This window comes from Argopecten irradians, chromosome 3, assembly GCF_041381155.1.
Source record: "Argopecten irradians isolate NY chromosome 3, Ai_NY, whole genome shotgun sequence".
Taxonomy (NCBI): Eukaryota; Metazoa; Mollusca; class Bivalvia; order Pectinida; family Pectinidae; genus Argopecten; species Argopecten irradians.
Window position 1 is genome coordinate 44,066,293 of NC_091136.1, and position 24,174 is coordinate 44,090,466.

Below are 24,174 nucleotides of genomic sequence, written 5' to 3' on the forward strand. Positions count from 1 at the left end.
ACAATAACAAATGGTGAGTCTCCTTACATAAAGCAAGACGTAATCTAGATGATGTTATACAACAAACCCCAAACAAAGTACAAAAAATTATTTCTTAGAACCACATGACAGAAATCTACACCTGAGTATCAGTGTTAAGGCTGTTGTTGGTTGGTCTGGCTGTTTGTGTTGATGCTAACTATAGGTATACTATGGGTGTGACATTTCAGGTCTATGTTAACCTGATGGTCAAGGTTCAATCCATATACTGAACTTGATGGTCAAGGTTCAATCCTTATACTGAACCTGGTGGTCAAGGTTCAAACCTTATACTGAACCTGATGGTCAAGGTTCAATCCTTATACTGAACCTGGTGGTCAAGGTTCAACCCTTATACGGAACCTGATGGCTGAGGTTCAACTCTTATACTGAACTGGATGGTGAAGGTTCAATCCTTACACTAAACCTGGTGGTCAAGGTTCAATCCTTAAACTGAACCTGATGGTCAAGGTTAAATCCTTATACTTATATTATAGGGTGTATTCTCTAAACCAAGAATTATGACTACTGGTTTAACCATTTCCAAGCTTATATGGGTATAAATTGTTTATGTGTGTTACAACCGAGCACAGCTAATCTGGTTCAAAAACTTAACCAAAACAGAGTTATATGGTAGATCTAGCATCTGTCAGAAAGGTCCCTTCGTGCCAGAAAGACCCTCCTTGGAAACAAGTTTTCATTTCAATTGATAGCTATTGCTCCATGAATCTCCAAAAACTAGAACTGAATGTCCCACCTCTACATCTTCACATCAAAACTGGACCACTAACACCAGATGCCATAGGTTATTACATAGTGAAATTTCAAAACAATCAGTTTTACAAATTTACGTAAAAACTCTGGAATCAAATTTAAATGGACAGACAGCAAACATACAGGACAGACACTGTGATTACTACTAATACATTCTAGATGCTGGGTCCTTCTGTTTTTCTTTCTAAATATAAATAACCTTCAGTATAATATCTAGCTTTTCAACCTATTATCTAATGTCAATGTTATTACTTATACCTTATCAAGGTCAAGCATTCCCAGCATTCTGAAGCTATAAATTGTCTTTGGGTTGTCACGTTTGCATGTCTTTAACCTTCCTGTCGTAAAAATCATGCCATTAGCATGAAATATAAAAGAACCACTTCAGTTTTTGCTGTGATAAAAGGAAAAGTAAGATAGAAAGAAAAACATTTTCCTATGAAAGTCAGCAAATTCATTGCACCAGACGAGAGCAACACTCTCATGACATTGACTATTCACACCGAACGACAGGCCATGACGTGACACTAATGTCCTATCGCCAGTTCTACATCAATGTTTACACCAAAGACTGGCTATAAGTCCTAATTATAGCCATCTGATGTGTGCAAGCAGACGTCAACACCTACAGATTGGTCAAGTTTGTCTCCAGAGAAAAAACAACACGTTATTTACAGTACAGTACCAAAATAGTGCTTTAATAGTCACTGTTAACATCGGTCCTCGATCACTGATCTACAAAGATGTGACCATCTATATAAAGGACACATTTCTATAAAGGACACATCCCTATTAAGGATACCTCTCTATAATGGACACTTTGGCATTGTCCCTTGGGTGTCCTTTATACACAGGTTTGACTGTACAAGGTAGCTATAATACAAGAATGGTGCATTCATACTTTGCCTAAAATTGTAGTGTTACAATTTTATGTGGTAATTTCATTTTGGTGTGAACAAATTCCACTGAATCTTCTTTTGCTCCAGTTATACTCAATATTTACATACAATTTCGGACACAAAACTGTCTTTTGCAATAATTTATATTTGCATTTAACACTTACAAATGCAATTCAATTTTTGATGGGAGAAGAATGAGTAGATCTACTGAAGCTTCTTACAAACGTTCAGATAAAAATGCATATCACTTCTACAGTACAGATTCGGCATTCTACATTGTTCCTGCAGATTTTATACTCTGATCATTGTAACTGGCCTCTGTCATCCATGCACACTACAAAATTGGTCGTTTAAAACAACCTCCTTCATTAAAGCACAGGACAAATAATAGAATTTATGTTCTTTTAAAACAGTTTATAGAGGCATTTACCTACATGTTGAAAATCTTCCCACAAATCAAATTTTCACATTCTTTGAATTAAACCCTGGAAACGGATTCATTGTTCCACAACATAAACAAATATAATATTTCATTAAAGTAGCTAGATTAAAAACAAAAAACATGGTTTATCCAGTTCTAAGAATGATTTAACACATTTGATCTCTTGAAAGTGGTACAATGTCATTTTGCTATGTTGACAATGAGTCTCTTTCATTTGACAGCAATATAAAATCCAAGGACATTCTGATGATAATCGATACTTTAGACTTTTAAAAGATTTAATTGTAGTTGTTTAAGATTTGACAGTATGTACTGTTGGAGGACCATTTGGTGTACCACTATAAAAGAATTTGGCATGCACTAAATGCCAGACTAGCTGGTAATTAATTTGTCCGTTGGAGCTTTAATCACATTATAGATGGTAGTCGGCATCACTTCCGCCAAAACCAAGATTTTTTCTGATCCTGACTACTAGCTACAGCTAGTCGCCGCTGTTTTTCCTCCTGAAATAGATGAGATGAATTTCACATATATCTGTTTGAATCAAGCTTTTCCTATTAATCTGCATGTTTTTATTTTTATTTTAAAATTAATGGAGCACTGAATATGCCAAAAAAAGAGTTTACTCCTGTTTTCTCTTAATATTATCTGATATGAAATGGTGTATTGTGGTAGACATTTTTGTTTATGGATTTTAAAGTCCCTGAGCTTCAATTTGATTTCTCTTACATTATGATGTAACTTTGTACTTTGTGCTGTTTAATTATGACATTACAACAATTATTGATATTTGTTGAATCCTTAGTCTCTGACAAATCGGTTTTGAACATTTAACCTAGGTGGTCAATACAATCTTGACCTGTCATATGACCTTGCATCTAAATCCGAGTGACCAAAGAAGCCCTTTATATCAGCACATGTCTGTTTCTATATCATGATTCTCTATGTGCCAAATTTTGCTGATTTGATCCAAATGTTTCCTTAAATCAATAAGACTTGTTACATGTAGGGAGTCAACACCAGACATCCGGACAGACCATGGACACCAGATGTCAGACTGACAACAAACATTGTGTCATGCCATAAGTTCACGTGACATTTAAATAATTTTATTTACGGTATTCAAACCAATAAGCAACAGGGTGCATAAAAAATGACAAATGAGGGGTAACATATAACAGAACCAAATTTGAACTTGGCTTTCACAAATGTAAGCCATAAACCAACTTGAAAAAGAAATCAAATAAAGAAACTGAGATATAAGCTGTGACTTTTTTTTAACCTGGAAACTGCATGCAGCTTATAATCCAGTGCGGCTTATACTTTGGAAAACATGGTATACTGTTTTCATATTTCAATTAATTCAAGGAAAGTCAGCCAAACCAAGGCCTTAAAAAGGGGACAGGGCATGTATTGGGATAAATAAGGTATGCTGATTATGTTTAGATAAGTAAAACAGAATTTTGATAATGCTAGAATCACACTGAACTACATCCTGGATAAAGTTAGGGACACCGCCAGAAGTCACGGATCAGTTTATAAATCTTAACCGTGTGTATGAACAATAACAGGCAGACTATCTGTTTATTTATTTTACCCATTCAGTGATAACTATCAAGCTACCATTCAATAATGTCACTTCAAATTAAATTGTGAAATTGCAAGTCATTATTTATTAGCATCAGTAAGCAATGTGTTTTGAATAAATATACAAAATTTATAACTTTATAACAACTGTTAAAGTTCATACATTATATTTGGGGGTAAATCAAGGTTACATTCCAAATAGTACATAGTGTATGTGTTTTTTCTAAAATAAGCCCTACATAAAGCACCTCCTTTTCCAACAAATTTTACATTCTCATATGCAATTTTTTCCCACTTGATGGTTAATGTTTTCTAACATGTAAACATTTAATTAAGGATAACACAAAAATCTGAGTGTACTCTAAATAAACCGCGAAGCGGTTTATGATGAGAGTACACTCAGATTTTTGTGTTATATCTCCATAACATAAAAAATCTATTCAAATTAATCCTTATAATTCAATTTACTAAAGATAATCTCTTCAACATTTAAAATTTATTTTGGGACTCTTTTGTCTTTGAAATTATTACGCCGTCATCTCAGCCAATCAGAAGCGACGTTACAAACGGCGACGCCATTTTTTCCTTTATGGGCTGATAAAGTAAATTTTTAAGCCAATGAAAATGCTCGTAACAAGCAAAATTGAATTATTGCTCAATATCACTTTCTGTGAATGGAAAACTGACTTTGATTTGATTTCCTTATAATTTCAGAGTAAAATCTTGTCAAGTGGCTATAAATTCTCCATAAGGTACCAGCCAGCATGGGCAGAAACACCAATGTTTAATGTCATAGTTTAACTCAGGAAGATGACACAATTTCCAAATGATACATTATAAAACAAATAGATCAACAATATCACAATAAATTGTACCAATGATAAATTTGTATTTTCTCTAATCATTGCAAGGGAGGTAACCCTTATGAATAACTGTGCAGTTCAGGTTATGCTTCCAAGTGTGTGTTTGATGCAGATATGTGAAGTTGTTTTTGGAATACATAGTACTGTATCTTTTATGCATGTCTCTTAAAGTTTAAAAACTATTGTCGATTTTGAAAATGAATCTAATAATGTCAGAATTTCAAGGTAAAAACATACCTTATCCAATACTGCAAACCAACTTTCTTTCGCGCGCGATTAACTTTCGAGAATTTCACAATCCAAGTATATTCGCAAAAGTTTATCTCCACAAATTACCATCCACATCATATTTATTGATAGTAATATGCATTAAATTTTTCGATTCGTGAATTTTTATATTCACTAACTTGCTTAACTAAATCTAATAGCCACAAAATGAAGTTGGTTTACAGTACACAATATGATTACAAGGACAAACTGGATTAATAATAGATTTCCAAAGAGACTCCAAAAATGTAAAGAAAAGAACCAGGTGATTCAGTAGAGTAAGCATTCTCTGTCTCCAGTTCAAAATCAGATTCAGCTAAATCCTCAAAGGAGAGTAACCCAAAGAAGAATCATAATGTTGTCAAAAAGATTTCAAGGTTTATCAAAAGGTATCAGAAACAATTGATTTCATATTGTGTTAAAGAAACAGAAAATTTACAAGCAGAGAAATATCAAACACAGATTTTTTTCAAGGTAGTTAGCAACATTATAATAAAACTTGCATTGATCACAACCAATTAATTTGTGTGGATATGTTTCATTTCAATGGTTAACCTATGACAGCAATAACCTTGGTCATATTAATGCTTCATGTTACAAGCTACATATCAGATGAAATAGCTGACTTTATTTGTCTTACAAACAAGAGGCCCAGAGGGCCTGTATCGCTCACCTGGTTTGTAATGTCAAGTCATGTTCTGAATACAAGTTCATTGTTTCTTTTCTTAAGGAATTTGAATATTTAACTCTTATTTCCCTATTGGGCCCCATCCCTCCAAGGATATTTGTGGCCAAATTTGGTTACAATCCATGCAGAACTCTAGGACAAGTAGCGATTTATAGGATTTACCTCTATTTCCCCTATTAGGCCCCGCCCCTCCTGCCCCCGGGGGGTCAGAGCCAAAATTTATACAAGTTCTGTTCCCCTTCCCCCAAGGATGTTTGTGGCCAAATTTGGTTACAATCCATGCAGAACTCTAGGACAAGTAGCGATTTATAGGATTTACCTCTATTACCCCTATTAGGCCCGCCCCTCCTGCCCCAAGGGGGTCAGAGCCAAAATTTATACAAGTTCTGTTCCCCTTCCCCCAAGGAAGTTTGTGGCCAAATTTGGTTACAATCCATGCGGAACTCTATGACTAGTAGCGATTTAAATCAAATGTTGACAGACGGACAGACGACGGACGCCGCGCCATGACATAAGCTCACCGGCCCTTTGGGCCAGGTGAGCTAAAAATTATATGTCCGTTATAATGTCAGCAGTGCATGTCTTCAATGAGTTCCTATAACCAACAGGTGATAATGAATAGGGTGTAACAAAACGGGAACAGTGTGAACTCTGAACAGCAAATTAAGGAGCTGAAATTGATGGAACATCTAGGGAGCTTAAATGGCTGGAACGGCTAGGGAGAACAGCTAGGGAGCTTGAATGGTTAGACCAGCCAGAGAGCTTAACTGGATGGAACAGCCAAATAGCTTGCATGGCTAGAAAGGCTAAGGATCAGCAGTATTTCCTGAGAACAGTCAAGTACTGTTATAATGCAAATTCATAAGGATACTTTTATAAGCAAAGTTGTAACCTTTTCTCACCATGGAAATCTTAATTGTATTATATTTTCTGTGACTACAGTTTTATTTGTGTTTACAGAATATTTTGCTTGAGATCATCTAGTTGTATGATGTTGATTGGTACCAAAAGGCTGCATTACCTTTGATAGCTAAGTTCATCTGAGGGTAGTCTCCCTTGGATGTGACTATGTGTACATGTTTTGACAGTCTGTAAAGTGTTTGTGTTGGTCACTCTGTGTGAACTTCACATTGTAATATAGCAGAAAACCCAATGTATTTATATCATTTTCACATTGGGTTACAAAGTTAATGTAAAATAACAAAAGGAGCCGAGTAGAATTGTATCACATACCTCAAGTTTCCTTTGGTTTTCTTTAAAAGTTCCCATTGGGTCATCAAACCTGCTATAGTATTCCACTACTGTCCGAACATCCTCCACACCACTGGATCCCACCACTGTAATAAAAGCAAGCAAAATCAACTAGGGCATCACATAGCAATAACAGTGAAAACTTCATATGTGTCATAACAATCAAAATCTATGATGCCTATTTCTGGTGGAGTTTTTGTTTCAAATTAAAATGGGTACAGCTGGTAATATGGAAAACCCTATATATGAAGTTGGACCAAATTGTTTTCAAGTAATTCTCAAGAAACAGCATTAAAAAGGCTTCAATTACTAAAAATCAAAGATAGGTTTGTGTGTAGAAAATTTTCTTTCTGGATTAGACTCAAAATAAATTGGCATAAATTGGATGCAAAATCAGGTGTGACTTATTTGATAGATGTATATTATAAAGAACAATGGTTAAAAGATGTTTGAGAAGAAATCTTCTGGCACTTCCACAGAAGCAACAATGATCTCCAACAGTCAAAATCAAAGATGGACACCTATCTGCCATTTTGTTGTCAATCTCTTTATTCTGCATCCATCAACTGGTTTAGAAGTCAATGAAGAGTTTACAGCAGTAGAATTGGGTTTTATTTTTTTGCTATCTACCCGGTTATTGTCAAATTCCATGACTAAAACTACAACTCAGAGGGGGATCCCGATACATTACACTCTCCCTATACAAAATTGATGACTTAACAACTCCCAGCATCCCCCACTAGGTTGACATTATACCGAGTATGATTACCATGTCCATATCTGAATTATTAACCTTATCTACCCCCATCCCCTATACATTTAGTAGCCGTTGGCGATAACAGACATTGATTCTTACAGCTTTTGCAGGGCAAGGGACACTTGTAAATCATTCTAAGATACGGTACAAACATCATAGAATCCATGTTGCCATGGTTACCTGGTCACACCCATATCATCCGGCTGCCATAGTGTAATTTACTTTTATCTTCGCCCACAGCCTTTTTTATAACAGGAATCAGCTGATTGCGTATCTAGTAGAATATTATGTAATAGTGCATCGGGTTGCAATTAATGGTATTGTGCACCACTACTCAACTATCGACTGCATAATGCATGTATAGAGGGTGATTAATCCAATCCCTGGTGACCAAAGTGAGGCTCCATGTTTAATGTGGGCCGTAGCCTTTATTTGTTGCATTCACACCTGCTTTGTAGTTAAACAACCAATGGTTTCTGGAATCTATTTTGTGTGCTTGACAAACCTAGGCATACAAATCAGATCTCATTCTTTGTCATTTCAAAACATTTTGTACTGATGTACATGCTCTGCATGCAAAATTAAGGCTTTGCAATAGTAAAGAGTTTTCCTTATTAATAATTTCCACATTAAAGGAGTGACCTTCAAAAACACTATGCCTAGATTAACAAGTACACCTGTTTTACCCCCTAAATAGCTATAAAACTGAACTGAATACAAGAGATCCCAGAGGGATCTTGGCGCCCACCGAAGAATGATCTATATCCGACAAATGAAAGATGGATCTTTTCTCTACTTTTTAAACTTTTTCAAACATACTACATATAAAATTTGAGACAGATCGCTTCAGTACCTTTTGAGAAATAGCGGTAACAAACTTCAACTATCAAAATCCAAGATGACTCCTTGGTGGCCATCTTGTGGATCAATCAGTCCCAAATCACAATATGCACAACTAGGGCCCTAGGGGAACCTACATGTGAAATTTGAGAAAGATCCATTCAAAACTTTCTGAGAAATAGCGATAACAAACTTTGAATATAAAAATCCAAGATGGCTGCCTGGCAGCAATTTTGTTGACCGATCGGTCCCAAATCACAATATGCACAACTAGGGCCCTAGGGGAACCTACATATGAATTTTGAGACAGATCCCTTCAGTACTTTCTGAGAAATAGCGATAACAAACTTTGAATAACAATATCCAAGATGGCTGCCAGGCGGCCATCTTGTTAACCGATCGGTCCCAATCTGAGAAAGATCCCTTCAGCACTTTTTGAGAAATGGGGATATCAAACCTTAACTATCATAATCCAAGATGGCCGCCTGGCGGCCATCCTGTTTTTCCTATCAGCCTCAAAATCTGTATGGTACAAATAGGGACCAAGGGTAACCTCCATGTGAAGTTTGAACAAAATTCCTTCAGCAATTCTCAAGAAATATCTAAAACAAACTTCAACTGCCAAAATCAAAGATGGCTGCCTGGCGGCCATCTTGTTTTTCCGATCAGCCTCAAAATCTGTATGGCACAAATATGGACCAAGGGTACCCTCCATGTAAGTATGAACAAAATCCCTTCAGTAGTTCTCAAGAAATATTGATAACAAACTTCAACTGCCAAAATCAAAGATGGCTGCCTGGCGGCCATCTTGTTTTTCCGATCAGCCTCAAAATCTGTATGGCACAAATATGGACCAAGGGGACCCTCCATGTAATTTGAACAAAATCCCTGCAGCAGTTTTTAAGAAATAGTGATAACAAGCATTGTTTACGGACGGACGCCGGACGCCAGACGACGGACGGTGGACGACGGACGCCGGACCACGGACGCAGGGCGATTTGAATAGCCCACCATCTGATGATGGTGGGCTAAAAATCTAAAACAATAACAGGGAATGAGATTATGATACAAACCAAACATAGCTCAAATTTGAACTTAAAGTATGAAGGTTGACAAGAATCCCTAAATGAATGAAGTTGCTGGTGTACTTACAAACCTTGGGGGCTTACTGATGAACCAAAATATAAGTTGTGGACAAAAACAGCCAGCCATATTTTAAATCTTTCTGTACTCATATACATTAATCTGTTACAGTAAACATGCATAATTATGTCGGCGATTCACATGTAAAAGACTCGCAAGCATGTAATATGGGATACAACGCGGATGATAGAGGCATCACATGTTGTAAAACATTGTTAAATCAATGGAAAAGGGCGTTTATACAACTTCAACTCTTCTCTAGAAAAGGGCAGGGACGCTTATAGGGGGAGGGGCTAATTACTGCAAAAATGGTAACAAGAATGAACAATCACACACCATATAATGCTGATTTTGATTTACAATTCTGTACTAGAAGTTCTACTGAAATGGTGAGCAATATATTGAGCAATCTATCATTACACTTACTGTATAACTTGAAATAATCAATGTGTAGAAACTTTGTTGTTTCCGTGGGCATTGTGAAACCATGAGTGAAACCATTATACATTATTTGAATCACTGTTTAATCTGCCAACCACAAATATTTCTGCACACAAATTACATTTTAAACAGTTAACCATGAAAGTTCGTACATTTGTACTCACGAACATTTCATGCCAAACAGTATCTGTCTCTAACTGTCACAACTGTCAAGTCAGACTGACTGAAGCCTTCTACTACAAAGCAAAATACAAGTCTAGGTCTCTTTCTATTGTTAGATAGTTTAACTAATTAGTAGAAGAAGAAAATTTGACATTGGTCCATGAGCTTAGTGTGGCTGTATAATCATAATGGTCCTTGAGGTGACAATGATATGTTTTGTGTCAGTGTGCCATACCTACAGCAGTGTGTAATGAGGTACACACCAGTCTCTGTAATAACGACTAATACCACAGTATTGGTGACACAACTCAATTTTGCTAGAGGAACACACTTTTTTCTCCATTCCTATAAGCCATCCCCTGTTTCAGGTATCCATGTTAACCAGTAATAAAGATCCTGATGCTATACTGTTATTACCCATAATATATTACATAATTTTGTTAATTCATGATAAAGTAAAGTATTTCTGATAACAATTAAAACAAGTGTGTGCCAAAGAATACATAAATCTCATGACGGTGCGTATTAACTTAACGATAAACTAATCAGTCCCCAACAAATACCGCTATCGTCACCAACACCTTCAGACTTCTTCCCTCATATCTGTCCCAACTCACTAACACCTAGCTACTCCTCCTAAAATCCTGTCCCCGCCCACTAATTCCTCCTCCTCCAATCCTGTCCCCACCCACTAATTCCTCCTCCTCCAATCCTGTCCCCACAGACTAACTCTCCACCCCTCCGGCTCGAATCCTGTCCCCGCCCACTAATTCCTACTCCTCCTCCTCCAATCCTCTCCCCACCCACTAATTCCTCCTCCTCCAATCCTGTCCCCACCGACTAACTCTCCACCCCTCCGGCTCGAATCCTGTCCCCACCCACTAACTCCTCCTCCTCTTCTCCAATCCTGTCCCCACCCAATAACTCCTTCTCTTCCTCTAATCCTATCCCCTCCCACTAATTCCCAATCCCTCCTCATCCAATCCTGTCCCCATTCCTCCTCCTCCCATCCTGTCCCCACCCCCTTACTCTCCACCCCTTCTCCTCCAATCCTGTCCCCACCCCTTAACTTTCCACCCCTCCTCCTCCAATCCTGTCCCCACCCCTAACTCCCCAATCCTGTCCCCACCCCTAACTCTCCACCCTTCCTCCTCCAATCCTGTCCCCACCCCTAACTCTCCGCCCTTCCTCCTCCAATCCTGTCCCCACCCACTGACTCTCCACCCCTTCCTCAAATCTTGTCCCCACCCACTAACTCTCCACCTATTCTCCTCCAATCCTGTCCCCATCCCCTTACTCTCCACCCCTCCTCCTCCAATCCTGTCCCCACCCCCTAACTCTCCACCCCTCCTCCTCCAATCCTGTCCCCACCCCCTAACTCTCCACCCCTCCTCCTCCAATCCTGTCCCCACCCCCTAACTCTCCACCCCTCCTCCTCCAATCCTGTCCCCACCCCTAACTTTCTGCCCTTCCTCTTCTAATCCTGTCCCACCCACTAACTCCTCCTCCTCCAATCCTGTCCCCACCCCTAACTCTCCACCCTCCTCCTCCAATCCTCTCCCTACCCCCTTATTCTCTGCCCTTCCTCCTCAAATCCTCTCCCTACCCCCTAACTCTCCACCCTTCCTCCTCCAATCCTGTCCCCACCCCTAACTCTCCGTCCTTCCTCCTCCAATCCTATCCCTATCCCCTAACTTTCCCACCTCCTCCTCCAATCCTGTCCCCATCCACTAGCTTTCCATCCATTCTCCTCCAATCCTGTCCTCACTTTTATGTATTCTGAGTGCTAATTAGGTTAAATTGGATGCAAATATATCATAAATTTAAATTACATCTACTGTAAGAATGCCAGAAAAAACCTTACTTGTTGGGCAGGAAACCAAAGATTATTTAAACAACTACACAGGTAAAAAATAATTCAAGTGATCGTAATCAAACAAGAGACCAAATGGTCTCAACTAAAGGGTTCTTATTAAAGAAGAGACCTAATAGTCTCAACTAAAGGGTACCTCAAAATATTTTTCACAGCCTAAGGTTTGGTTTTGAATCAGGAGCTTATGAATCTGACCAATGCTTTGTATGAAGGTAATGATTATTCATTTGTGAGGCCTTGTATTCCGAGGGATTCTTGGTAATTAAATAGCTTTTTAAAATATTTGACCACTTTGAACTGAAAAAAATTAGAAAAAAAAAATTATGTTCCAGTTTGCTAGGAAAAATCTATTGAGAGAGTGGAAAACTAATTTCTGAAATAAATGCTCTTTCCTGAAAATCTAAACTGAATTGGAGTCTTTATTCCAAACAATAGCCTCACCAACAATTTCATACCAAGGGTGCAAAAAATCTTATTAATGAGAGGAAGTTGTATAAATATTCTAGGCTGTTTGTTCCCTGTAACCTTGAATTTGAGGTCAAGGTCAATAATGTCAACAAATTTGGTAGCGCATGATCTATGCCCAGTGATTTTTCTACTCAATAATTTCAGGGGCTATACCTTTTGAATTTGGAAAACTTTACATTTCATCATGTTCTTAAAACATGCTTTATTTGGAGAAATATTTACACGAAATTTTGAAAATACATCATCATTTCTCTAAAGGAATGGGCCTTTATTCAGCACCAAATGTTGCTTAAAAAAAAATCACTGAAGCCTAACATCAAGTCTCAAGTTCTGATGGTTATTAAGAAGCTGAAAATGTAAACAGTTTATGATGCATGACTGACAATAAATGAAATACAAAACTCTCAACAAAACTTCAACTGAAAATATTTTTTAGTACCGTAGTTAATCTGGTCTGGAAACCAATTGCGAATGGACAGCTGGACGGACGGACAGACAGACATGGGCATAACTATTAGGTCTCCTTAAAGGTCAATCAAACAAACCCTAATCAAACCACCCTGGCATGAAAACCCTCATTGCATCTTGCATTGTATATTCTTTAATATTTACTCTAACATTGATGGTGTCCGACTACCTATGTATCAAGCTACTGGAGACAAGGGCATGGCTAAATATCAGATAGCTATCATACATGTGGTGAGGTTCAAAGGTCAAAATGTAGAAAACAAATCTAGTCACTTTTTTTCTTTGACACAGGTCAAAGGTCAGTATGCAGATATATGTATGTTTTACACTGTAGCATGCTGTAGTATAGGGTTTAAAGTCTGTAGAAAAAGCAATGCCATCTTTTCAATATTTTTTTAAAAAGTTCTTTCCGATTCAACTACTTACCTTGTAAAAAGTTAGCCAAGTCTATAAGTGTTGTATCATCATTATCCCCTGTCCACTTCTTCAACTTGAGACCATTTCTTGTGTGAAACTGGAAGGACTTCTCATTGCAGTCTATCATGATGACCTTGGAAAGGTCGCGGTTCAGGTAGGATAAATCCTTAAAGGACAAAAATAGATCTCTCATTCCCAATTCTTATTTCTGTATCATCTTAACTTTACAAAACATGACACTGTACACTTCCTGACAAGGGGCCTTAAGAAGTGTAAGTTTACAAGGATTGCAAAATGTGAACAGTGTATTTAAAGGGAAATAACTCCTACAAGGATTCTGTTGACTTTAAATTGTCAAGTAAAACCTGGTTATGATCTTAGTAAGCGTCCTCTAAATTGTATGTGTATCCACTAAAAGATCAAAACATGATTTAAATTACAGTCAATTTGTTCAGTTTAAGACACTTTAACATGGTCACCCCAACTAAATGTAGGAGTTTGGTGTTGTTTTCCTTGTGAGCTGTAATAAAATGGATGGATAAAAAGAACAGACCAAACCGAGTTATGTATTGAGATATGCCTTCATGGTAATAACTTGGTTAGTAATTTTGTCTATAATGTTGGCTAGTTAGTACTAAAGTTTTGGAACGTTGTTATTGGTTCAGATATTACTTGTAACGTAATGTTTCATCCGTGTTTGTTCTCCGGTAAATATTATCCACCCATAGGGTCATTTGAAGATATGTCTCGAGAAACATCAACAATCACAATCATATGCTAAGAGCACAGCAGGCTCATATGCAGATGTTTTAAGAAAAGAGATATCAACAACAAGGCTCCGAAGACATGTGTCAAGGAGACACCAATAGTAAAGGTCATGAATATCAATAGTAAAGGTCATATGAATATCAATAGTAAAGGTTGTATGAATATCAATAGTAAAGGTTATATGAATATCAATAGTAAAGGTCATATGAATATCAATAGTAAAGGTCATATGAATATCAATAGTAAAGGTTATATGAATATCAATAGTAAAGGTCATATGAATATCAATAGTAAAGGTCATGTGAATATCAATAGTAAAGGTCATATGAATATAGATACGGTAAACCAACTTATTTTCATGGAATTTGCAGGCCATACAAGATCGCAAAAATAAATTGCCATGAAACTATTTAAAATACAGTAAAGTTGAACTTCAGAAGTCTAGATTGTGAAATTAAATCTCCGCAAAAAACCTCCTTAGGTTTGAAAATACAAAATTAATCACCATGAAAATAAATTGATTTACAGTATGTCAAGAAAACACCAACAAGATTATGAGAAGAAGGGTGTCAAGGAGACTCAAATACTCGACATTATGTGATTTCTACCACAATACGGTACGTCATGTTATTCCACTCTCAGACCATTGCATACACATGCTCACTCATGCAAAAGAAATTCCATATCCAACAACCACTCATGTAACCTCTATGTATTTAACTGACCTTGACATGATGGCCATTGACATATTTGGTTGAATCTCTATATAGGCGATACATTACAGCTCCATGTGGATCTAAGTTGTTCACAAGTGGATCTGCATTCTACAAAATCAACCATAAAATACTGATGATTAATCAACATTTTACATTTTGTTCACCATAAATGATTTCAGTCAAATAAAGAAAACCATGTTACATGAAGAGAATTTTAGGAATACTAGATTTTCGTATCGTCATTTATCAATTGTATAAAATAAAAGTACGAGTCTTTATATGAGACTCAACACTTGAGTTGATGGCAAATGTAAACAACACTTGTAGTTATGTAGAATATTGGTATATTACATAGCCAGTTATTTTGTGGTGAAATTTGCACAATTTCCCAGGATTTCAACTTGACATGACTGTGAAATCCTTGAAAATAAAAGTCTTGGGTAATTGTAACTACTCTTTTAGCCATAAAGCAAAATTTTTAATTTGTTGAAATTGTTATCTCTTCAAAGATGCTACACAGCTGACAAATGGCATTTTTCCTCTATCGAAGAGAGGAGCAGACAATTTAGCATTTTTCTTCAGTTGCAAAAGTTACTTACTTTACACCATTACCACCATTGAAAAGTTTGAGCTTCTTATTTTACTTCAAGATAAAAATATTAAAAATCATTAATTGCATCACGAAAAAAAATCCCTGGCACTATATCCTATATTGTATGAGGTACTGATTGTGCATGCAACAAAAGCAAAATTAATTATTTTATATCATTTTTTGTGGTAATTAGACTTATATACACACGATTAAACACCAAATATTGTAAAAATGATGAGTATTGTTTATGCTCTGGCGGCGGTGTAGCATCTTTAAAGGCCCACTACCTTTCCGAAACGGTTTTTGATTTTTTAAATGGGAATATAAAACGAGATTAATAATTTTGTCGCGAGGCAAAAGTTATTAACTAAACGTTAATACTACACTTATTATCCCCTCCTAAACAATTTAATTAAAATAAATAAGATGTTAATTTTCATAACGCGGGTCGTCTTATGTTTTTCCCCGTCGTCCTAAATACCGTGCGGTAGTTGACTATCACTGCGGCAGACGGTAAAACAGCGAAATGACTCTCCACTGTTATCATATATTACGCAGGAAATCTTGCATATGTTTGGTGTTGTAACCTCATCTTAGGCCATCGGTATATATTTTCTGAGGTAATTAATGTTTTTAAGAAATCTTTATATTTTGCTCCGGAAAGGTAGTGGGCCTTTAAGTGAAAATCATGAAATTTTTGACATCAGGATATAACCTGTATATAAAATTTATTTAGAGTTCTGAAAACATTAAGGTACCAAGTAATGCCTTACCATTCCTCCTTCTGATGTAAATATAACAACCTCAAACAGGGGTGGACAAACTTTGGAGAAAAAATAATCAACACCCGGTCTCTTTTTAAACCTCCACCCAGTCTCATACTGCAATCAAAGGTATGATATTGTACACGTTATATAAATATTTAACATTACTGTAATCAAAGTTATGATATTGTACATGTTATATAAATATTTAACATTACTGTAATCAAAGTTATGATATTGTACATGTTATATAAATATTTAACATTATTGTAATCAAAGTTATGATATTGTACATGTTATATAAATATTTAACATTATTGTAATCAAAGTTATGATATTGTACATGTTATATAAATATTTAACATTATTGTAATCAAAGTTATGATATTGTACATGTTATATAAATATTTAACATTACTGTAATCAAAGTTATGATATTGTACACGTTATATAAATATTTAAACATAACTGGACTGAGGTTTTCTTATTTTTTAAATTTGTAAGACAGTAACATTTTCATTTTGTACATTTTATTGTATACTTATAGCAGAGATTGAAATAGATTAGAGTAAAAATAAATTTTAACACTTGATTTTAGCAATACATTTTGACGGAAAATTCTTCGAAATGTAGATTGTTGTGGTTATATGATATTATAAGACTCTTTCATATGTGGATATGAAGGATAGGGATATTCTGCCCGTGGGGCACAAAATGTAGTAAAACCTGAGGTTTGCGCAGGGTTTAACAACATTTTGTGATCCCGAGGATAAAATATCCCTTTATGAAAGAGTTTTTTTCTTTCATACCTCGACGTTTTATTGCAATTTTACAACTATAATATCCTGTCATTTTGAAATAAATTTGAAGAAATCCACGACTGAAAGTAAATTTTCCATATATGAAAAAGTTTGTGATATTTTCAACTCAGATTTCATTGTTTGCATCTTTTATGTTAATTTTGCAAAGAATTTCATCATAAAAAAGCATTGAATTTATTCATATATGTCGCGTGTATACCTCCCTTATTTGAGACCAAAATCCCTTAAAATGGTTATCAATCTCCCTTACCACCCCTAGAAAATAATGGCATGTATGCTGTACCTTTTGAATTGGGAAATCACTAAATTTCATCTTTATTGAAACATGTTTATTTTAGAGAATTTTTCTTCATTTGGGAAAACATTTACATAAAGTTGGGAGAATGAAGCAAAATTTCTCTAGGTTTAATTCGGCTCCAAATGTACCTAAAAAATCATTGCTCATTTCAGATCCTATACATACTACTTACTGTCCATTCTGGATGTAGAAGGATCCCAGTGATCTCCATTACCAATGTGTATGGGGGCTGGTAATATGGAGCCTGCAGTGGATCTGGTAATAGCTGTTCTCTAGAGGGGTTTATGTAGCGCTACAAAAAACAAAACAATCATTAGTAACTGTTTGACATTACCCAGATACTGTAAAGGTAACATATTTACTCTACTAGTAACCTTATTTCATTGTTTTTATACAAGGATTGTTGTTCTAAAATATGATTAAGTAAATTGGTTTTTCTGCATGCTGATAATATAGCAATTACATATACTGTGAATGCACTAGTTCAGCATTGTGCTCTTTATTCAAAATTGATTATATTTTGAATAGTTATGGCTGTTATGCTTATAGTACATGTACTTCAATAATCATATATATGATGAAAGTGAGAAAATATTTATTAGTAATAAAACAATGTATCTTTGGTCTTTGTTTCACAGTCATACTGGTCACCTAATTAAATAAGATTTAAATAAAGATATCAAAGTTATTGATGATCTTATCGGAACTGAACACAAAGAACCATAATAATCTATGTTGATCATCCGTCGTTGAATGACTTAATCGCTTACCTGTATTGCTCTTGAAAAATTTTCATTCCATTCTGAAATGCATAAAAATCTTATTTCAGTCAAATTTCATTTTGATTTCAATATGATTTTTCAAATATGTTTGAAACTAAGAAAATCTCAAATTTGAATATAAACCAAAGTGCAGTTAATAGTAGCGATTCCTATTCACTATGTAATGTGAAAAGATAGAACATGCCAAAGTTAATAATTAATATGTGTAGATTAAAAGCATTTAAAGAAAATACTTTTATTTTACTCCAATTTGGCTTTTAAAATACAATACTTACTGCCTGAGAACTCATCTACAATCTAGAAAAGAAAGAGATCATTTTTAACAATGTAATGATTATTATTATATCTAGTCATTAATGAGTTGATATTATGAATCTATATGTTGTTAATGTTATAATGTAATTATATGTTTACCTAATTGATATTTTGGTATCCATTTTTTAAAGTTAATATACATAACATATTGCACTGCTGTTTTTAATTACAACTTTGAAATTTCAAAGGCTATTTTTAATGCAAATATGGAATTGCTTACATTGCTAAGATTATTAGTCATTTATAATTCAAGTCTACATGTATATGTGGTTCTAAAGACACATGAATACTTACTATTTCACCAGATTCAGTTCTCACCGGTTCACCTGTAACAGAATGTATCATTAACAATCTAGAATATTTAAGATCAATCATGTTTGGACATTTATTGAAAAGATGTTTTCATTTCTAATTATAAAGAAGGAACATACATACAGATTTTTCTAAGAATTTTATAAAAATATTTCAACACAAATGAAACAGGACACCTAAAGTCTCAGTAATTGGATTCTGTCAGATGATCTTACATAACATGTACTTGGTATCTAAAAAAACTGTCAATAGAAGAGGGAATCATTTTCGTTTGTTTTATAACATTGGACAAATTATAAAGGACAGATAATTGTTAAAAGAGACTCTCAGAAAAGAAGTGTTACAATGGCACATATATTTACGATAGTGTAACACAACTGGACTATGTCAATCATAGGTGTTACTATATATACATGTCCATGGTAGCTTAATCGGCAGATCTTTCATCGAGTGTCTGGAGTGGTGTGGGTTTATAATCATTAATTGGGTCTGGTTGTGACACTGTGTCCTCTCCTACTCCAAATGATAAGAATTTTGTCATACTTTTTGCTTGCGAACAAGATATGCAGCATTTGTCATATTACAAATCTAGTAATACAATATGGGGTATATAATATATAACGTCAATCATAGGTGTTACTATGAATACATGTCCAGGTAGCTTAATCGGCAGATCTTTCATCAAGTGTCTGCAGTGTTGTGGGTTCATAATCATTAATCGGGTCTGGCTGCGACACTGTGTCCTCTCCTACTACAGAATGGGTGTCCACGGTGATGGTATAGGTCTCATGTGTCTTTGACGGCAAAAACTTTAAGACAGAAGGAGTATCAGAGTAGCAGGAATCCCAGTTAAAACGGCCCCACTGTAAAAACGGCCCCAGTCAGAACGGCCCCACTGCAATAACGGCCCCAGTTAGAACGGCCCCGTAACAATATAAATATATATTAAATATATGGTATTAGATTTATATATTAACATATCTATGTATATCATGTAATAATATAACATTATGTCTTGTTAATTAATATGTGTATTCATAAAATTATTTTCTTTAATGAATTTCACGGTAGACTATTACGTGTCAATGCATTTAGATGCATATCCATAATATACTACATATAAAATAAACAAAAAGTGGTAAATATAAAAAGTACATTTTATTTATTGAATTTTATTAGAGGGTGTCTGCCAACACTGAACCTGCCTCCTGCCGCATGTGCGGTAGAGTTGGCTCTACTGCAGCGAAAAGCTCCAAAATAGGAGGCTGGTCGTCGTTCTCCGGATCCGTGGACGCCGTGATTGACAACTCCGGTGGTTCGCAGTCTCTGCAATACCAATGGAGAAGTCCTTCACCGTCACCTCTCATGGTCGCGCGGTACATCTCAATGGTAATACCTAGAAATTATGGTACATAAATGACATTTTCTTAACTATCTAATACATTTCCTAAATGAACAAAGAGATATAATGATATACTAAAAAGGTTCAATACAATTGAAATTAAAATTTTCTTAACTATCTAATCAATTTCCTAAATGAAAAATAGATATAATGGTATAATGAATAGGTTCAATATAATTGTTTTAAATATTTCAAGTTATTCCCATCAACAGTTCCTTGTTTTATTGTTATAGTTATAGGACCTGACGTTTGATTGGTCAATAGCCGTACTATCCATATAAGGCAATTATACATTTCTAGTAAACTTTATACATGTGGTATGGTATAGTTAACGTCTATATAAATAAAATGTTTTATAAACATAAGAATAACTGATATTCTATTATAAATATATTTGTGACAGTATTTTAACATTTATAGAATCTTATTACTGTATAAGCATTACGGTACCTTAAAATAAATAATCTAAACATCTGAATTACCTTGTTTGAACACGCGCAAAGGTGTTAATTAATCTCCGTCACGTCAGTTTTTAAAACATAGTTTCTAATATCTATATCTTGGATAAAAGCTCATATATCGTTTTAAATAAATGGATGAAATAATTAATCAAATTTCCATGTATACATACAATTAATTATCGAAAGATGAATAAAAGACTTTACCGGGTTTTTATAATGTCTGATATGATTTATAGATATAAAATTGTAATAGTGATATTTTGTACACGTATGTTAATGGCTATTTTCATTGCAACAACATTATTATAATATAGTAATGCACATAAAATATATGACTAAGTATTAGTTGTTCAAAATATGATATATATATAAATCAAATTATACATTGCATTTTTAATCAGCATTTGCTAATAACCTTTTGAACAACTGTGACAACTTAAACAAATACATTTGAATATATAAAATAAATTAAGACTTACCAGTACCACACAAACGATGTTGCCACTTGTCGCATCCGTCGCACTGAAGTGCATGCTGTGCAGGTTGCACTGCACAGGAACAACACAAACATTTCACAAATGCTGGTCTCATGATGTCAGTTTACAATCCAATAGAATGTAAAAGAAGTGAAATTATTCCGTATAGTTACTCGTTTTACACTACCAAAGGACCAATCAGTTAGATTGTTGTTTTAACCAAGTTACTCCGAGGTACTCGGTTATAAAAACACTAACAGCCAATGCGTATCCATCTCGCTATTTTTTTTAAAATATCGATCAAAATAAATGTATAATTTCAATTTATAACTGTTTTTTTTATTTATTCAAACATTATTAAATGCAACAATTTAGCAAAGACATTTATCATATTTTGAATAGGTTAAATATGTTAATTAATAAAAATATTTAATGAGAAAACATATACTTCATATAAATAACAAACACTTTTTTTCATGTTTATACATTTTTTATAATTAAAGACCTCGCTTTCATATGCATTCACACACATATATTACATATATAAATTGGGGCCGTTTTAACTGGGGCCGTTCTGACTGGGGCCGTTTTTACAGTGGGGCCGTTTTAACCGCGTACCGAGTAGCAGGACTGCATGAGAAAATCATTAGTGATCAGGTACATCACATCAAAAGACCTATGTAATGGTACATTGTATGGCTTTGAAATTGAGAGTCTCTCTCTCTGCAAATCTTCGAAGGAAGAGTCTGCTGGCCTGTGTTATGTCATCTGTTTCTCCTGAACTGCCTTCACTTTGGTATTGTGACATAGAGTCATAGTAACCCCTGGAATATTGTGGATGATCTTGAGGATATATGCATCCAAAACAAAACTGACTTTGAAATAATTAATATCAATCTGAACGTAACTGATTAAACTGAAAATAACAACAGAAAAGAACAGACTGATTTAATGACATACTAAGTATTACCTACCTTGTACATGCATTAGGTATGCTAAACTCCCTACTGTTAAAGAACTCATTGTAACAGCAGCTACTCCTTTGAATGTTGATGATTGATACCATTCTTTTTCTTTTTCTTCCTTTTTGTCTTCCTTCTGATCCGAATCTTCGTTTATTATATGCGATTCGTTTATAACAGAGTCAGATTTATGCCTCAGTGACACAAAATTCACACCTGATGCAATTTGTTTTTCTGTCCTACAACTTACGTTCTTCAAATCAACCCCGGTTGACATATATTTGTATGACGGGTTTGATTGCATAACAGTCAAATTGCAGAATGATATTCGTATATATGGTTCTAATTTAGACGCTCTAACATATTGCTGTAATAACTTTTTAGCAGCAAATTTTGATTTCGAAATAGAACGCATGCCACTACACATGAAGGCTGCCATCTTGTTTGTGTAAGCTTTTATTATAAAAACGGAAACCGGACCGGATATTTAAGTAAAAAAATCCGGAGGGGACAACACTTTGTTTTTGACAAAATAATATAAAATTTATTGCTACCAAATAACGAGTCAGCACATTGCGTGTTTCTTCACATAATTGCAATTTGGAAAAATATCATAATTCTAATAAATGAACCAAGTAATTCAATTGTTACATTTAGGGTTGCCTTACAGACACAACAAACAAAATTAACAGTGGGGTGAAACCGAAGTATCCGGAGAAAACCCACGTGATAGGATAGGTGACCCCTGACATAAGGCCTAAATCACGTCCGAGCCGAGGGTCGAACCACAGGGATCTGAGAAGTTAGAGTTTATATAATTATGGACCTACCCATATAGACTATTTTACTACTGAGATGTTTTAGGTGTTAAGATAAATCAAAATCGGTAAAAATTGAACTTTTTTATCCTGCAACAGATTGTAGTTCGGATAGCCTAAGTGCCATATAACTTAAGGATATTATCTTCTACGATAATCGCCATCTCATTGAAATATTACGGGAAAACTTACCTCTGAGAATTTCTTCCATTGTCTATTTAAAATTTCCTTGATTTCTTTCTTTCTTTCTTTCGACTGTTCCGTTATGATCTTATAAAAATTCAAGTTTTCTTGCTTTTTACATATGGACAGATTTTTTTTCACCTTCTCTGCTATTAGTATATCGATAGACTGAAATTTTGTAAATTTCTACTTGCTTTTTTTGTTTCTTGTTTTCATGTTAAATGTCATTCTTTATGTAATCTTCAATTTTGGAGGAAATAAAAAGATAATAATTGACGGTATTTGCGCTCTGATGGTCGACCACACATAGAACTTCTTTCTCTTGCCTTCTTCCAATGAATCTTGGCATGCCTCACGTTTAAAGACATAGGCCTACATAAGACATACTTTAGATGAATTTTGAGTTTATTATAATATTATAACTAACGTGACCTACTATTTCAGATCTGTAAAAATGCGTTCTAATTTGATCAGTTCTATTGATTGCAAGAAGAGAAAACAAAAAGGTATCCTTATGGAAAGTTTCATCAACAGTTGAAATAGATGGTAAAAGCTGGTTGTCCCTTATCTCCAGTGTTGAAAAAACTACAGGGGCGTAGGAAGCCCAGGACGGGTGGGGGGTGGGGGCAAACATGTCTTTTTGCCCTCCTCCCCCCATTTTCGCCGACTGAAATGTTATAAAAATGCATATTTGAAAGAAAAAAAGGGTCCTCCAGCACATTTTTCGTACTTCATTCTAAAAAAAATCCGCTGAGCGGCGCATTTCCTAAAACATTCAAGCACACAATGTTCAAACCTTTAAAGATGCTCCACCGCTGAAAAATGGTATATTTTCACTATCAAAAACAGGAGCAGACGATTGATTAATTATTTTTCTTCGGTTACAAAAGTTACTTACTTTACACCATTATCACCATTAAAAAGTTTGAGCTTCTTATTTTACTTTAAGTTAAAAATATAAAAAAATAATTAATTGCATCCCGAAAAAATTCTGTGGCAATATATCCTACATAAATGAAGTACTGATTGCGCATGCACCAAAGGAAGAATTAATTATTCTACATTATTTTTTTGTGTTAATTAGACATATATATACACGATTAAATACCAATTATTGTTCAAATGATGAATATCATTTATGGTCTG

The 24,174-nt window shown here is 35.0% G+C and overlaps 1 protein-coding gene across 1 annotated transcript; it reads right to left on the minus strand.

Moving 5' to 3' along the window:
- Positions 1-292: 292 nt before the first annotated feature.
- On the minus strand, positions 293-22,488 carry LOC138318717 (mitochondrial import inner membrane translocase subunit TIM50-like). Its single transcript, XM_069261358.1, has 10 exons — positions 22,040-22,488; positions 18,709-18,740; positions 18,375-18,396; positions 18,088-18,119; positions 17,490-17,609; positions 16,208-16,315; positions 14,852-14,950; positions 13,368-13,524; positions 6,772-6,875; positions 293-2,636 (listed from the first exon to the last, which is right to left on the minus strand). The coding sequence occupies exons 1-10, from the start codon at positions 22,464-22,466 to the stop codon at positions 2,565-2,567; spliced, it is 1,173 nt and encodes a 390-aa protein (XP_069117459.1). The 5' UTR covers positions 22,467-22,488; the 3' UTR covers positions 293-2,564.
- Between the last annotated feature and the right edge of the window lie 1,686 nt (positions 22,489-24,174).